This window comes from Charadrius vociferus, unplaced genomic scaffold, assembly GCF_000708025.1.
Source record: "Charadrius vociferus isolate BGI_N301 unplaced genomic scaffold, ASM70802v2 scaffold259, whole genome shotgun sequence".
NCBI classification, from domain to species: Eukaryota; Metazoa; Chordata; class Aves; order Charadriiformes; family Charadriidae; genus Charadrius; species Charadrius vociferus.
The window spans coordinates 4,622,567-4,639,391 of record NW_009661368.1 but is presented as its reverse complement, the minus strand read 5'-3'; the positions used below and the strand labels follow the sequence as shown (position 1 = coordinate 4,639,391).

Here is a 16,825-nt window from a genome sequence, read left to right as displayed (position 1 = left end):
GGGCTTCGCTTTTCCAGGCCGCCCATCACGGCAGTAGCCCGGGGGGCTCTGCAGCATCCCCGGGGCTGGCCCGGCCTTGCTAAGCGTTGTGCAAGTGCCGGTGCCCGGTGTTTGCACGTTGTTTCTTCCATTGGGAACGTAAGGCTGCTTCCCTCTGTAGAACTGCACTGCGATGGGGGCGGTCATCCCTCTTGGGCCCGCCGGAGATCGTCTGCATTGTCCGCACGCAGGCGGGTGCTGTGCTCGTCAGCGAGAACTGTTTTTAGCCGTGGAAGTAAATAAAAATCCGCTTGCGGCTGGTCAGGTGGACATTTCATGATGGTACAGTTTGAGTTATGATGTGGTTAGCCCCTGTGCTCTGAACTTGTGTTGTTTTATCTCCTTCAAAGTGTGACTGATGCTGTGAGTGAACATTTTGTGGTTTTGAAAATAGATTTTTTTTTTAATACTTGCCGCTATTGTCTGCTGTACATTTGAACAGTGTAAATATTGGGGTATTTGCCAGTAAATCTTAGAAGAGGAGCCTGCAATATGTGCTCCTTCCTTCGTACTACTCCTTAAGTTCTTTGTGTGTGAACAGGAGTTCCTTCTTCCATAGGCTTTGTCGTCTACTTCCCAAGGCTTCGGTATGTAGCAGCCCAGTGTTTGCGTGTTGCAGGCGATAGGGAACCGCCAGCTGAGCGGAGCTGGTTTCTGTTCGTGTGCAAATAACTTTGCTTGCACAAGGGGCGGGAAAGGAAACAAAAGGAAATTGTGGTCACTGGGTGAGCGTTAGCAGCTTTAATGTTACCAGGAACTTGGTGTGCAGAGGAGAGCTGGAGATCTGTTGTAGGCTGTTACAGCTTGTTTTCATCCAAAAAGTGTTTGAAAAGAGTACTTTGAGAAGGGACAGCATCCACCGCTTGACCTACTTAGCGTCTGTGCGTGAGCAGCCTGCCATCCTGCCGTCTCCCATTCAGATGCTGCAGAAAGCGGTGCTTCCAGCCAGGCACTCACACGCAGCTCCCCCGGGAGCAGGGAGAAGGCTGGGGCAGTGACAAAACACTGGAGGTGCCACGTGGGCAGAGCAGTGTGCTCCCCGAGTTGCTGCCGAGAGGGTGCGGCATTGAGAAACAGCTCTTTCTCCATCAGGATCCTTTTAATTCCTCCCACCTCAAATCCTATTTGGACACGTCGCTTATCAAGCGAGTCCTGTTTGGATCCCAAGAGCAGTTGGATCTGTCGGCAAAGCCTTTATGTAAAGGCAGCGTTTATGGCCTCATCCTGTGCTCCAGCCACACGGCTGCTCAGCAAAACCTCATTAGTGGAAACTCCTCCAAAGTGGGATATCAGGTGGCTCTCAGCTGCCTCTCTTCTTCCTTGCGTGAGGCAACAGTGATAAATACCACGATGCAGTGTGAAATAGTGTCCCTTCTCAGCTCCCCGGGAAGTGCTCTCGTGTCCTGTAAGTGCAATTAACCTATCTGAAACCAGAGCACCGTGTGCTTTGCGCGTTGTTCCCTTCCCTGCCTGCCCCCAAGTTCACGCGCTCCACAAAACCGTGGTATTTGTTTAATACTGGCTAACCTGTGCATATCCTAATAGCTGACAAGTTTATATTTGTTAGGAGAGACATCGATATGCTTGTGATTTGTTAACTCTGGTATAATTGTGTCCTTTCTTGTGACTGTTCCTGCAAGTGGAAATGCTCACACTTCTGCCTAGGACAGTTGCATCCGGGAGCCACTGCCTAGCTGGGAGTTGGTAGGAACATGAAGTCCCGGTCTTAGGAAACACTTGACACCTGAGCTGGCAGCTGCGTCAGAGAGCAAACAGTTGCAGGATGGCTTTGCACAACTGTCACAGTCCTGAATGGAGCAGTGATCTGTTGGGGAGTATGGGAGCCAAGGGCAAGGGATCCACTCAGGTAGCGGTGGCAGCTCCCGTGTCAGGAGTGGGACCGGCAGGGTTGATAGGGAAGTGGTGGGGGTGCCCTGCGAGCCATGAGGTGCCCATGATGCTGAGCCTGTGGAGATGGGGACAGTCAGCTGGTGGGTCACCCGCTGGGGTCATCCCTAGCCTGTCCTGTCTGGACATGTGCCAACTGCCCCATGTCATCTCCCTTGTTGTGTGTGTGACATCGCATGAGTGGGTTTTGCCCTCCCTGATTTGAGTTGCTGCCCCCCCCGTATGCTGGCATTGCGTATCAGCTTGCCTCTTTGTGATCTTCTTACAGACTTTGATTCTAAGAAGAAAAGAAAAGTGGCAGAAATTTATCAGGCTCTGAACAGCGACCCTATCGACGTGGCTGCGCTCAGACGGATGGCAATCAGTGAGGGGGGGCTCTTGACGGATGAGATTCGTTGCAAAGTGTGGCCGAAGCTGCTAAGTGTTAACACAGATGACCTGCCCCCTCTTCCAGGTACGAAACAGCCTGGGTTCAGGTGCTTTGGAAGAACGGCTCGGTGATCTCTGTGCACGCTAGAGGAAGGATCGCAGAGGTTGAAGCATATGCTTTTGACCTACCTTTTCCCTGTGTGCACTGGTGTGTTTCCCACCAAGCTTGTGTGCAAAGGGGACTCACGCTGCAGCTTGAATGCCATAGCTTCACATGATATGTTGTGTGTAAATGGCAGTTTTGGAAATACACAGCTTCCTAAAAACAACATTTACATTGTGCTGTGAGGGTGTTGTTATCTTTAGTGGCAGTGATGGAAATTAGTTCTCTTTGGATGTTGTTGGTGTGGCCCTGAGCAGTTAGCTGGCATGTATAAGTTCACCTGCAGCAGAAAGTATCAAACTTAATTTTTATTGCTCCCACGGAGAGGTGGCTGTGCTGAGCCCTGGCTTGGCAAAAATTCTTCTGAGGTGTCCCTTCCAGGTGTAGAAGAAGCAGTTTGTTGCATGAAGCACATGTGGTGTTTGGTCAGAGCAGAAGCAGAGGAAATTACCTTCCTGATGAGGTACCTGCATGGTTTTTAAAATTGAGCAATGCAGAAGCTCCAAGTCCTGTAGCTTTTACAGTCATTGTCCCCAAGACAGATTTTGTTGTTCCTGAACCTGTGGCCATTCAGAAGTGTGCATCCCGCCACGTCAGTCAAGAACTGGATTTTGTTAGGTGATCAAGGCTGCTGGAAGACAACACTTAATTTCACATGATCACATAGATAGTTCAGTGTGCCAGCAAATTCTTTTCTCTTCTGTTTTAACCATCTTAGCTACCCATGGGTGGGGTTTTCCTCTGAATTATTTCTGTTTAATAAACTATTCTTTGTGGTCTCCACAGCATATCATGCCTTGCTGCTGCTGAGTATGCTTTGAATTTCACAGTGAGATCGTGGAGCAAAGATGTTTCCAGGAATGCTGGGAGTTGTGTCAGTTTAAGCATTTTAATGTATGTTGTTTGAAAAAATAAGTCTCGTTTCCTCATGCTGAAGTGCCATTGGTGTCACAATGCGCAGCAGTGCAAGTGAGGGGACAGGGCTGGCATGTGATGTACAAGAAAGGGAACGTACAATGGGGTAGCGTTTCTGTGTGTGCAGCCTCATCCTCCTGCCTTCAGCAGGGTTTCGCCCAGCTCTCTTCCCGGTACCTTTGCACTACTCTGTGTTAATCATATTCCTCTTTTTCGCAGCAGGAAAGGAGCTGCGAGAGGACAATAAAGATTACCAGCAAGTGTTACTGGACGTGCGGCGATCCCTGCGCCGTTTCCCACCAGGTGAGAGGGGATTCTTCTCTTCCCACTCTGCCAGGGGAAGGTCTGTGCCATGGGGCTGCTCCTGGCTCAGACCTTACTGGGGGGGGGGGTGTAGCGGGTGATGCTCCTTTGCTCCAAGAGCCTGAATTCCAGAAAGCCTTTTCCTTGTGATCTTACAGCTGCTTCTTCATTCAGTGAAGCCATTCTGCAGTTATCAGTTTCCTTCAGCTGCCTGTGCTACAGCTGGGTTTTGGTGTGGCTCTTCCAAGGTTACTCTTCCCCCAGCCCTGCTGAGTCCCTCTGCCAGCAGGCTGGTACCATCGAACAGTTGCAGCACAGAGAGGCCCAGATCCTGCCTGCCTCTCACCTGTTGTGAACAGGGTGAGATTAGGATAGATGGAGTGCTTGAGAAATGTACCATTTGCTTCAGTTTATTTTAGACCGTGGTCTAGCTCGGGGGCATGGCAGACGGGTTTTTTTAGTGGTTAGAACAAATTCTGGTGTAAAACAGTCTCAAAATCAGGTTCATGCACCAAATTTAAGAGGACTCTGAACCTTTAGAAGCAAAATGTTTCTGCAGTTGTTTTGTTCTGATGGGTGGCTGGTGCCTTGTTGTGCTATTTATAAAACATTTAATCCAGCAGCTATCTAACTCTGCAGAGCAGTCGTTATTTCTGGCCAGAATCTGCTCCCTGCTTCTGCTGCTTTTATTTTGCATAAACAGTTGATTCACTCTGATTCTCTTTTGAGTGCGGATACTGTGTGCAAGCCTGATTCCTGAAGGGTCTGCTAGTATGGGTTTTTTTGCCCTTGAATGGCAGCCTCCTGCCTATTTTTAGACACGTTAGTGAAGCAGGGGAAAAGGAGAATTTTGTCATTGCAGGATCTCCGCTGGGACTTTCTACTTGGCCTTTGGGCATTTTATCTGTTGACAAGGACTGCCAGAAACTCGCTGCAGCTGTGCATGGCAGGAACAATGTTTTTCCTGTGACATCCTGTCCCTAAACACATGTTGTTAGCAGGGGACCAATATAAAGTTGTGGCAATGGTGGCCTCGCAATCTGATGCAGTTGGCGCAGTTTCTGTGAAAATGGATCCTGTTTAATTTTTTTCTAGAACCCCTGGGAAATTAAAAATGATTAAAATGTCCTTAGCAGTGCTGGATGTGCTGTGCAATTCACTCTTTGCAGCACTGTACAAACCTCAGTAAACGCTGCTCCCGTCCTCCACGGTAACTTCCTTGCCGGTAGGGGCACTGCAGCTCTGAAGGTTAAACAGCCTAACAACTGGCTGTCTTCTCATGGGTCATCAGAGTTTTAGGGGACAGGATTAGGGCTTGGGATATTTTTTTCTGCTAGTTTTACCTCCCTCCCCTTTGCACCATGTCCTTTGGGATCAGGCAGGTTGGTAAATGCACAGGTCCTCTCCTCGTGTAGGACAGCTGTGCTTGCTCCTGCGGCGGGCACCAGTAGGTGACACAGCCTGTCCCACCACCACCTGGTGCTGTTCCCACAGGGATGCCGGATGACCAGAGGGAAGGTTTGCAGGAGGAGCTCATCGATATTATCCTCCACGTCCTCAAGCGCAACCCCCAGCTGCACTACTATCAGGGCTACCATGACATCGTGGTCACATTCCTTCTGGTGGTGGGGGACAGACTGGCCACAGCTCTGGTGGAAAAGCTCTCCACGCATCATCTCAGGTACTCAGCAGGCTCAACTGGAATGGAGGAGCTGCCTGCATGTCCTCAAGCCGTGGGGACACCTGTGCAGATGGGGCTGGCCAAGAAGGCAGAGCCTTGGGTTAAGGCTGGGTCTGTCATGTCCATACCCAGAGGGGTGCTGTGAGAGAGCAGCGTGACCACACGATAGCACCCGGCTTTGCAGGGAGTTGTGCTCTGCGGAAGGGATAATTGAAGGCTGTCAGTTAATTTGTAGCACCTCTTGAAGTCGAAAAAGCCAACGCACATGCATTATTCATAGTTCTGTGGCTGTCTGTGCTGTCAGGGCCTCTGCGGCTCCTGGGGGCTGGCTCAGCACTGTGCCTCCCACTTAGCCTTATATAGCCCTGGGCAGTGTGGTGGTACACACCAGTGTCCTGAGCCCCAAGTCAAATGACTTTCCTGTTTGTGCACTGAAATGAGAACAAGCCTTCAGCTGGGGAGTGGCTTAGAGGGATTCTCCCTCCTCTTCCCAGACGGGGACTTAGGTTTTGGGTGCTGGAAAGGCTTTATGGTTCACGCATGCACTTCAGCAAAATAAGAAGTGTCAGCTGACACCAGCGTGATTGTCAGGGTCTGGGTTTTCTGTGCAGATCAGCCCTGTGTGTCCCAGAAAGGAGGAAGGGGGCTGTCCCAAATAGACAGAATTCCTCGGGGCTGGCGGCCACCCTGCCAGCAAAGCTGTTTATTGCAAGTACGTTTATTTACCTCTTGGTTGCCTCCCTGGAGGGAGAGGTCACTGACGTGATTGCTTGACAGAGCTTCTTTTAAATCTTTCCTCAGGGATTTTATGGACCCAACGATGGATAATACCAAGCACATTTTAAATTACCTGATGCCCATCATAGACCAGGTGAACCCTGAGGTGCATGACTTCATGCAGAGGTACGCAGATGTTCCCTCAGAGTCTCATAGCTCTCCCGTGCCAGTCTCGTGTTACTGTTCATGGGGCCGTTTGCACCAGCACGTCCCCAGCACCACGGTGGCTTTGTTTCAGAGTGAGTCAACACAGCACACAGCTAATGGTGACAGTAGTCCAAAGCCATGTGGTGCTCTGCTTCTGAGCAGACCCAAACCTATGCTGCCTGTCTTGAGGGGTTTTAAATGGTATCATCTTCACCCCAGTGATCTGCAGTCCATATTGGAAAGGCTGGGGGAACGCAGATGGTGTCATGCAAAGCTGCCACAACTGCTTCACCTGCCCAGTTTGCTGATAGTTCTGGGGATAATTCCCAGTTTATGAAGCAGGGACACAGAAGTGTAGTCTGGGCAGAATAAAGCAGAAGCAGGAAGACAAGTGGGAAGGTTCAGTCCAGAGTCCTTTTCTGGGTAAGTGTGTCTGTTACGTTTCATGGCCAGGGTGTCTTTGGGTACCAAGCTTGATTGCAAACTCCCAGAAGTTAGGAGTGGAAAGAAATCTGAAAAGTTGAATGTGCTGCAGAACTTCAGGTGTCCTCAGGGCAGTGTGCCAGTGACGTGGTACATCATACATTCAGGTTCTGCTGAAAGAAGGCCATTTGGACCTCTATTATGGACCCTAATGGATGCGAGACGAGTAGTATTTTGCCTTGGGGTTGTAGCAGAGCTGCAGTTCATGGATCTGGACTAAGCTCTGAATACTCTGCTGATAGCCAGGTCTGTTTGCCCTCCCAGGCATGGCCGTGTGGTGCAACGATTGCCCGGGAGCATTTCAATGCTGTTTCCGAGCTGCTGGCAGCAGCGGACCTAACAGTACTTTCTTTCTGTGCAGTGCGGAGGTGGGAACCATCTTTGCTCTCAGCTGGCTGATCACCTGGTTTGGGCACGTTTTGTCTGACTTCAGGCATGTTGTGCGATTATATGACTTCTTCCTGGCTTGCCATCCGCTGATGCCCATTTATTTTGCTGCTGTGGTAGGTATTACCCAGAGTGGTGTTGGGATTAACTGAACCATTGTAAGGTGGCGGTAATTTGGGGCTGCGGAGGCGGGGCTGGTGAACCCAGTGCTGCTGCTGTCCCCGACTGCACCCCGCTCTGCACAGGACCCTGAGGCCAGTGGTCCTGGGATCCAGGATTGCTCGGGGCAGCCTAGGAGTGTGCAGATCTTCAGGCTGTTCCAGTGGAGGCAGTGTGACCTGGTGTTTTTCTTTGCTTTTATGTGCTGGCCCTGCTGCTTGGCCCTTGCTCAGGTGCTGGGGAGCCTGTCTGGCTGGGGGCAGCCCTGCGCTGCGCATCTGTGTGCTCTTTCTCCTATGGGGAGTCAAAACAAATCTCTGTTTGAGGGCAAGCTGCAGAGTGAAGCCCTGCTGAAGTTCTCCCTGTGTCTCTGACCTGCCAGTAGCAGGCTCTGCTCAGGAGACAGACATAACTAACCAGGATGGGGCTTTCCACGGTCTCAGAGTCTTGGGAAGGGTTTGGCTTTTCTTTTCCCAGACAGGGAGTGCTTCATTGCAGTGCGTCCCCTTGAGGATGGGCAGGTCCTTCAGTGGGAAGCGAAATGTTTTTCTCTTCCGGCTCTGAAGTGAGTGCCAGCGAGTGACAAGGAGTCATCCCTGCTTTCCTGGCTGTCCTCAGTGCTCTTGCTCCTCTCTGCAGATCGTGCTGTACCGGGAGCAGGAAGTTCTGGACTGCGAGTGCGACATGGCGTCTGTTCACCACCTCCTGTCCCAGATTCCACAGGACCTTCCTTACGAGACTCTGATCAGCAGAGCTGGGGACCTTTTTGTCCAGTTCCCACCATCCGAACTTGCCAGGGAGGCAGCTCAGCAGCAGGCTGAACGGTGAGTGCAGGGCAGCCCATGTGCCCACTTGTTCTGTACACCCCCTTGCCGGGTCTTGCTTCCTCGTGAAGATCTTCCTCCCTGGCAGGCGGCTGATCCCAAAGGTGAGCTGGGGACACACCTTGACCAGTTTCTTCTCTTGCAGAACTGCGGCTTCCACTTTTAAGGACTTTGAGTTGGCATCAGTGCAGCAGAGACCAGACACTGTGTTGAGGCAGCGCTTCAGGGAGCGGCTCCGAGGGGAGGAGCGGACAAAATCCATCTTGACAAAGCCAAGGACCAATCGCTTTGTCAAGCTGGCAGTGATGGGGCTGACGGTCGCGCTGGGAGCAGCTGCCCTGGCCGTGGTGAAGAGCGCGCTGGAATGGGCACCCAAGTTTGAACTGCAGATTTTTCCCTGAAGCCAGAGGAAGGGCTTTCCCTGTCACCACGTTCTTCCCTGGCGGGAAGGGGTGATTTTTGATGAAAGGACATATCCGGAAACAATCTCTCTGAAGATTATTTTTTATTCTTGTTGCGTCCTGTGACGCCTTTGGCCTTTGCAACAGAGATTGATGGCAACCAGCCCAGCAGGATTGTTTCTCACACCGACGCTCACCTTGTTCTCTCCTCCCCGTGCAGGGGGGAGCAAATGGGCCACCATCGCATGAGGAACTGGAGGTATGGACGAGTCAGGCTCCTCAGGCTGTGCACAGGTGACTGTATGAGTGGAAAACTGCGTGGGCTACACTGAAATGATACCTTGTTCTCTGTTGAGGATAATTAGCGTGAGTGAGGGCAAATCCTCACCTGAAGGAGAGCATCATGGCAGGGTTTGGCCTGGGTGCGCATGGAGGGGGGGAGGGGGGCAAGGGGCTGTTACACTCCTGAGGAGTGGGGGAGCCCTCTGGCTCTGCATCACTCCTGTCTGCAGGCTGCCAGCACACCCTGCTGTCTGCTTTCAGCTTCACCGGTGGTCCGACACTTCCCTTTCCTATAGGCAACCTCTGAGTAGAGCTAGACCTTTCACAAACCCCTGCCAGTGCCCTGCCATGAGGTTGTCTCCAGCATGTAACACTCCCTGGCTCCTTTTGCTTCCTCATCCTTGCAGCCTGATCTGTTTACAGGAAAGAAGGGCAGGGGAAAAGAGCAGACCCATGGGACTGCCAGAGGGAGCTTCGCTCTTGGTCGCTGGGGCTCCTTCCGTGGCCGTTGCGCGATTGTATCTTGGGTCAGTGGGGTGAGAGACAAGTGTTGCTCACCCTGCCGGAGGTATGTGCTGTCATGTGCCAGATTGCGTCACCACAAGAGTTAGTGGCACCAGAAACATCCGTTGCAGACTTCTACAGCTCTGGAAGCAGGCTCTAAAGCAGAGAAAGGCTTTTTCCACCTTGTGAAACAGTTTGCACAGGACAGAAGTCATTGTAGTAGGAAGTCTGTCATAAATCTCCCCCATGAGCCAATCAGGCTTCAGTGTCAACCCTTGGAATAACGCAAGTGAAGGATTTTCCCAGAAAGGCCACCCCTGACCCCTGCATAGCTCCCATTTCCCCACCCAGTCCCATTAACAGTCCTAGTGCTCCCTGCCCTCCAAGCTAAGCAGTGAATCCTTCTAGACAACTCGGTGTCCCACTGAGACGAAGCCAATAGACACTATATGCCTCTACCTCTCCCCTGAGCTGCTAAACCTCCCGCAAGTGCCCTTACCTGTCCCTTACAGCCCCCACCCAGCTCCCCCGCTGTTGCTGTGTTGTGCCCGAAGCCATCTGTGCCATGCCCAGGGGCTGCACACCTGAAAATTAGGTGTTGGTTGAAGAGTTACGGATTTCGGGATAGAGAAGAAAACTTGTGCCCTGCAAAGCTCAGTCCCCTCCTGTCCCAAACTCCTGCCTGTCAGTTCTTAACTGCCTCTTGGGTAGGTTCTAGGTTGCCCCGTGGGCCCTTAGTCTCAGAGGAACCATGCCTTTCTGACTACTGCACTGGCTGGGGGGCATGCCGGCAGTCATCACACCTGACCTGTGTTTTCGTAAAGCTCTGAGCAGAGGAGTTTCCTTTGCCTCTGCAGGCTGGAAGCCGAAGTGTGCGAATCTGCTCTCGCAGAGGCAGGGCAGGGAGACCTGTTCCTCTGCCGCTAGCTGGTGCCAGTGGCTGGCTCGCGCCAGGGCTGTCCGCACCGCTGGTGAGAGCCAGGGACTGCTCACGGGTCTCCTCTCCCAGTGTGCTTGAAGGGAGAGGCAGTTTCTGGGCCCTTAGCACCTCCCCAGGGCAGCAGCAGCGCGGGCTGGAGGGCTGGGGGACTTAGCACTTTAGAAACTTGTGCAGGAGAGTCTGTGGTGGCCTGGGGCTGCTGCTGGAGGTCCTGGGACCCCTCTGAACACTCCCCCACTGCCTGAAGGAAGGGATGGCTGGAGCACCCCACCACCCAGCCCTGGAGGAAGCCCCCGTGGTCCCCCCCACTCTCTAGCCATGATGCACTTTAGTTCTTGCGTTGTCCCCGGGGGGAGAAGTCCTGGGAGGAGACAGTTGCTGCGGGTGCTTCAGTTACTCTGTACAAAGACTTATACGTACCCATGTAAATGCAGATTTGTACAAACCCTATAACTGTAAAATAAACAGTTACTTAACACACTTCCTTCCCTTCCCCTGTGCCGGCAGAGGCCGTGGCGTGGATCCAGGGATGCCAGATCTGCTCTCGTGGCACCCCACAGCCTGGCGCTGGCACATCCCCGCAGCAGCCAGGCCGAGTCAGTGACCCGTGTGGCCTCGTGCCCAGCAGCCCCGTGGGAAGATGAGCAGGAGCGAAGCCAAATGGCACTTGCGTACCCCAATTGCTGTTCTCCTTCCATCTGCCCGCCTTTGGTTAAACGCCAGGACTTGCACGTGCTGTCAGCTCCCCATGGTGTCCCCCCTGCCATCAGTGGCACGGTGGACAGAGCGGGGCTGTAAATAGCCTGACCTTCCGGCCCCTTTTGCACCCTGGGGGCGGGTGCCTGGCTGCAGGAGGAGAGCCTGGGCACAACCAGGGCACGGTGCCCATCGGTGGAGGCCCCGGCTGTCACCGTTTCCCCTGTGCAGCCTCCAGCGACCGGGCACGCTCTGCTGAGCCGGTTTAACGCAGCCGCTTTCCCTGGGCTGGGAACGGGCTTTGCTCAGTAGCACGAGGCTGGCGGTTGTGTTTACCAGATCGGGCCAGGGCTATTTTTAGTTTCCTGTGGCTTCCTCTCTGGGAGCGATTTTCTCAAAGCCCTTTAGGAGGAACACGCAGGCAGAGGCCTGCAGGGTATGGGGGGCTGCTGGGGGGTCAGCGGGGCAGTGGGTGGGCAGGGCTGAGGTTTTACAGCGAAACGAAGGCCAGAGAGCCAGCACGGCGCTGTTCCTTGCAGCGTTATTGTGATAACATGACACCCAGTTCCTGGGCTGCTGGGGAGGCAGCGGGGCAGTGGGTGGGCAGGGCTGAGGTTTTACAGCGAAACGAAGGCCAGAGAGCCAGCACGGCGCTGTTCCTTGCAGCGTTATTGTGATAACATGACACCCAGTTCCTGCATGCTGCTGGGGAACGTGCCCTGCCTGGAGCTTGGACAGCGAGTCCAGCACCAGCTGAGGGGTTAAACCACCCATCGGAGTCCCTCACCTGCTGGCACAGAAGCACGGCCAGGTCTGGCCCTGGGCAGCTGCAGCCCATTTGGGATTTTGCAGAGAGAACAGCCCACAGGGACATGTCACACGTCTTTTATTTACCCTGAAAGAGCAAAACCAGGGAAATGGTGATGTGTGCAAATACCCAGGTCCCTCCCAGGTGCTGTAGTGCGGGTGCAGCACGCTGTGCTCGTGCAGGCTGGGCTGGCTCGGCACAGCTCGGCACCGGGCACTGTGCTGAGGGTGGGGGCCGTGGCTGTGTTCAACGCCCTAACACCAGCGGTGTCCCGGTCCAGGCAGCTGCATCCCACCACAGCCACCAGCTGCACTCCTGGGCACCTCCACTCTTGGCCTTCCTCTTCCCCTCCTGCTGACCAGCACCTCCAGGTTCAGTGGAGCCTTGCACGGCTCTGGCAGGACATACGGACCAATCTGCTGGGGGTGGCAGTCTGGGGTCACCGCACATGGGGACGGCACGCAGGGCTGGGGGCGCAGGGGCTTCGGTCTCGCTGGCTCAGGGCTGTCCTGGAGCTCTTCCAGACACTTCCTCCAGGCTGGATCCAGACTGAGCTTTGCGGCTGCCCACTCCCATCCCGTCCTGTCTCTCCCTGCTGCGGCTGATGTTGCTGTGAGCCCAACTGCAAATCCCGGCCTGGCCCGGCTCTCCTCCCTCCCCTGCCCTGAGATGGGCCCTTCTCCTGCTCCCTGTCCCCCCCTTTCCCTCCCGCCCTGGTCCCCAGCCAAGAGAATGGCTGTCCCTGCCCCGGTGATGCAAGGTCCCAGCCACGGGGAGATGGGGGACAGGAGCCTTATGGCACCGGGGAGCGTGCGCAGCCCCTGGGCGAGTGGCAGGGATGGCTCCAAGTGGTCTCTGTTCCCAGCGTGATGCTGGTCCCCAAGTATGGCCCAGTGGTGCAGCAAGACGCAGCAGCACCCCGGGGTGCAGGGGTGTCCCAGGGGAGCTGAGATGTTGGTGGCCGAAGCAGGTGGTGCACAGGGCTGCACTGAGCTGACATGAGAAGGCACATGGCTCCGTGTGCCCTGCATGTGCTCCCATTCCTCATGCCCCCTGTGCTCCCTGGGTGCCCACCACCGTGCTCAGCCACCAGCAATGGCCTCGGCAGCCTCCAACAGGGAAACTGGGCCCAAATGGTTTCATTCCTGGGTTCTGATCCGATTATGTACCGAATTGAATGAGGTGCTGCCGGCAGCAGGGGCTGGCGATGGCCACCACATAAAACCTGGCGCTGGTAGCCTTTCTGACACAGACACAGCAACAGTCATCGTGCCACCAGCAAAGAGATTCTTCAGTGTCTTTACTGAGTGGTGGCAGTGAAAGCAGCTGTAGAAGCGGGGCTGCAAGAACTGCAGGGCAGGGGGACAGCGGGATGTGGTGGCCATGCCGGGATTGAGCCGGATGCTCCGCAGTGCTCTCTGCAAACCAGGTCCAGGTGATCCAGCCATCTCCCAGGCTGCAGCACAGCTTGGCCCTATGCTGAGTATCACCCATCACCTCCCCAGCCTCAGGTGTCCCACCGGGGCTGGACACCGTGGACACGGGAGATGCCAAAGGGCACCGCTGTCCCTGCCTGGGCAAATGTGGTGGGAGGCCGTGGCGGGGGACTGCCAGGCAGGATGGGTGAGAGCTGCTGCTCCTCTTCCTGGGGGCGGTGCAGGGCCAGTGCGCAGGAGAGGAGCCCAACGGTGCCCAGCGCCCCAGCCGCCACACACAGTGCCATGCCCACCAGCCAGCATGTCCCCAGCACGTGGTTGTACCGCACCGCCTGCATGTCCAGCACCATGAACTCCTCCTCTCCGATCTGCTCCAGCTTTGGGGGCACCAGGGAGCCGGTGGCCAGCGCAGCGGCACCCACAAGCAGGAACAGGATGCCCATGGAGAGGCTCACCTGGGGACAGGGGTACAGGGCTCGAGGTCAGCACCAGCTTCCCTGTGCCCCCAAATGCCATGGTGGGATGCACCCCACGCAAGATGCAGGCAGGGGGGTGTATTTCTGGGGGACGCAGTGGTTTTGGGGTCTCTTACCTTCCAGATAAGGGGGGCCCAGGCTCCATTTGATGAGGACCCATTCCTGTCCCCGTCAGGGCTGGCCCCGGTGCAGTCCTCATAGAAGAGATGGAGGTAGGAGCGGACCCCGTACCACTTCCCCTGTGCCACGCTGGGCCTGCGGCCGCAGCTGCAGTCTGGCTCATGGGTGGGCATCAGGCCTGGGGGGCACAGGAGGGCCATGATGGGCCATCGGGGGCGGGGAGGGTGACAGGAGCCACAGCCAGCCCCCTCCCGCAGCCACAGCACCCATGGGGCTGAGCCGGCTCCTGCCCTTGCTCCGGGGTGCAGGGCAGGGGATGGGGCACGAGTGCTGGATGCACCCGCCATGCAGAGGCCATTGCCTGTTTTGGAGAGCACCAAGAGGGACCCCGAGAGCTTCCAACCCCCACAGGGCTCTGTCTTGGCCACCAGGACCCAGCCAGGGCGATGAGGATGAGGCCACATCCTCGGGGTGACCAAGAGCATTGCTGCCCTCATCCCAGTGGGGCATCCACATGGGATGGAGGAAGGGAACACCCCCCCACACACACCATGGGGACCTGCCCATCCTGTGCCAGATCCAGACCCCGGCACAGCCCCACCACGGACCTGCCGCTGTGGTGGCAGGATCAGGCCCGACATCAGGCCATCCGCAGCCACCCAATCGCTGGCGATGGGGAAGAAGGGGCGGTGGCGGGGAGGGATGCGGGGCCGCTTGCTTGCGGGGACACTGGGACACGGCCACCACATTGCGGGGACGGGGCCACCCTGTCCCCTTCCCACCGCCTGCCCAGGGATGAGGCATTGCCATGGGACCCTCCTGCTCAGCCCTCGGCAGGGCAGCCCCGCAGCCTGGCGGGTGCGGGTGTGGGGCGGGAGGGCGAGATGCATGTGGAAATGTCAGCCTGGAGGAGGGTGGAGGCGGGGGGGACCCCGGGACCCTTTCGGTGCAGGTCGTGGCGCTGAACAAAGCCCTGCACTGGAGAGGCTCCACCGGGGGAACACGCTCACGCTGCCTGTGGGACCAGCTGGGACTGGGGACGTGTTCATCCCTCCATCCCTTCTGGCATGCAGGGATCTGGGGGAGGACGGACCAGCCTGGTGCTGCCAAGGTTTGAGGGGGAGCGCTCATGCTGGAGACCACCCTGGTGCAGCCCTTATGCCCGTCACTCTGCTCCCCCTGTGCTGCACTCATCCTGCATCCCCCTGTGTCCCCACACAGGCTCACCCCTGCCCATATCCCTGCCTCCCCGCCCTGCCTGCTCCCCACTTACCTCTGGTGGAGGCAGAGGCCTTAGAACATCCTTCCTGGTCCCGTCACTGACAGTGGTTCCTCCGCTGTCTGTGCCTGGGAGGGATCCCACAGCACCGTCCACACCTGGGCAGCCAGCCCCCAGCTTCAACACAGTCCTGGCTCCGTCCCCCCTCCCAGGGATGCAGGGTGAGGAGGGTGGAGGGGAACGGGCAGAGAGGGTCCTTGCTGTGAGGCTGGGAGCCACTGCCGTCTGCGGAGCTGGCGAGACGCTGCGTGCAGCCGCCGTGTGTGACTCAGAGCCAGGCCAGCGGTGTGTGCACGTGCCTACGTGGGCAGTGCCGGACACCGGGCACAGGGCACTTGGCCCTGAGTAGTGCTGGCCCATGGCAAGGTCAGGAGGGCAGCAGCAATGGCCGGTGAGATGGGACTGTGGCAGGGCCAGATCCACGGGCGTCCCCATTCCCGGCCAAGCCCGATGGCATCCTCAGGCAGCAGCCTGGTCCAGTGGCCAGGGGCTGCTGTGCCACCCTGCCAGAGCATCACTGTCCACATGGCTTTGGGATGGCACCCAGGGCACGCCAGGACCCGGGGCAGTGCTGTGTGCTGTCCCAGAGCAGGTGCAGCCCTGTGCTTCCATGGGGCTGGAGGGGTCACTGCAGCACGGCCACCCCCCCGGACACCTCCACCCCCCGGGAGACAGCCCGGTCCCCAGCATCACTCTGGGCGCAGGGCTGGGGCCAAGGGAGGGGCCGGTGGTACCCGGGGATGCTCCGGGCTCCCCTTGTTGCCGTGGCAACAGCTGCGGGGCGGAGGGGGGAGGGAGGAGTGACGCAAGCGGCGCGTGCCCCCCGTAGCCCCCCCGCGGGGCCGGATTAGCGCCCCGGTCGTGTGTCGTGTCCCCCCCGCCCGGTCCTTTCCCCGCAGGCTGAGCCGCGTCGAGGGGGGCCGCCGGGACCGATCCCCACGGGTGGAGCTGACGGTGCCGTGGGGCTGCGTGTGCACAGAGCAGTCACAGCACACGCGTGCGCTGCACATGCATGTGCACACACATACACACGCTGTGCATCCACACACCGCACACACACGTACGGCCTGCACACGCATGCACGGGGGGCACACGCAGCACACCGCGCCGGTGCTTACACACGTGCAGTGGGATGCACGCACGCACGCTTACACCCCCCAGCAGCGTGGCACTGCTCCCAGGGGACATGCAGCCCGCTCTGGCTGACGAGGGTGAACTCTCCCCAGGGGAGGGCTGGTGTGGGAGCCCCCGGGAACCGGGGCTTGGGGTGGGAGCCTGTGGGCTGGTGTGGGAGCGGAAGGTCAGGGTGGCAGCCCCTGGACCACGGTGGGAGCCTGTGGATCAGGGTGGGAGCTGACGAACCTGGGAGGTGGGTGCTGGCTGCCGGGAACACCACATCGCCTTGGGAGCCCCATGTTCCCTAGGGACCACACATCCCGCCGGGAGCCCCGCATCCCCCTGGAAGGAATGAGGCGGCGCAGGAGGAGCCAGAGCCATGGCCAGTAGACCAACACACTTTATTCCATAGTCACAACAGTCAGGATAACCGTTAGCCAAGCTCCCGCAGAGCCGGAGCCGGCCACATCGCACCCCCCCGGGACAGAACGGGGACCGGGGCTGCCCCTCGGCTAAAAGCCTATTTCTCCAAGACAACAGATACAGAAACCCTTCACTAACACGACACTACAAAGGTGACCCCGAGCGCTGGTGCCCGTCCGCAGGCTGCGC

The 16,825-nt window shown here is 57.0% G+C and overlaps 2 protein-coding genes across 2 annotated transcripts; one reads left to right on the top strand and one right to left on the bottom strand.

Annotated features, from left to right (window-relative positions):
- Nucleotides 1–2,301: 2,301 nt before the first annotated feature.
- TBC1D20 (TBC1 domain family, member 20) lies at nucleotides 2,302–8,556 on the top strand. The gene is made up of 7 exons (XM_009893405.1): nucleotides 2,302–2,401; nucleotides 3,614–3,697; nucleotides 5,192–5,378; nucleotides 6,180–6,281; nucleotides 7,147–7,288; nucleotides 7,971–8,155; nucleotides 8,301–8,556. Exons 1-7 carry the CDS (start codon nucleotides 2,302–2,304, stop codon nucleotides 8,554–8,556), a joined length of 1,056 nt encoding a protein of 351 aa, XP_009891707.1.
- A 4,737-nt stretch (nucleotides 8,557–13,293) lies between these two features.
- On the bottom strand, nucleotides 13,294–13,991 carry NRSN2 (neurensin 2). Its single transcript, XM_009893550.1, has 2 exons — nucleotides 13,815–13,991; nucleotides 13,294–13,677 (listed from the first exon to the last, which is right to left on the bottom strand). Exons 1-2 carry the CDS (start codon nucleotides 13,989–13,991, stop codon nucleotides 13,294–13,296), a joined length of 561 nt encoding a protein of 186 aa, XP_009891852.1.
- Between the last annotated feature and the right edge of the window lie 2,834 nt (nucleotides 13,992–16,825).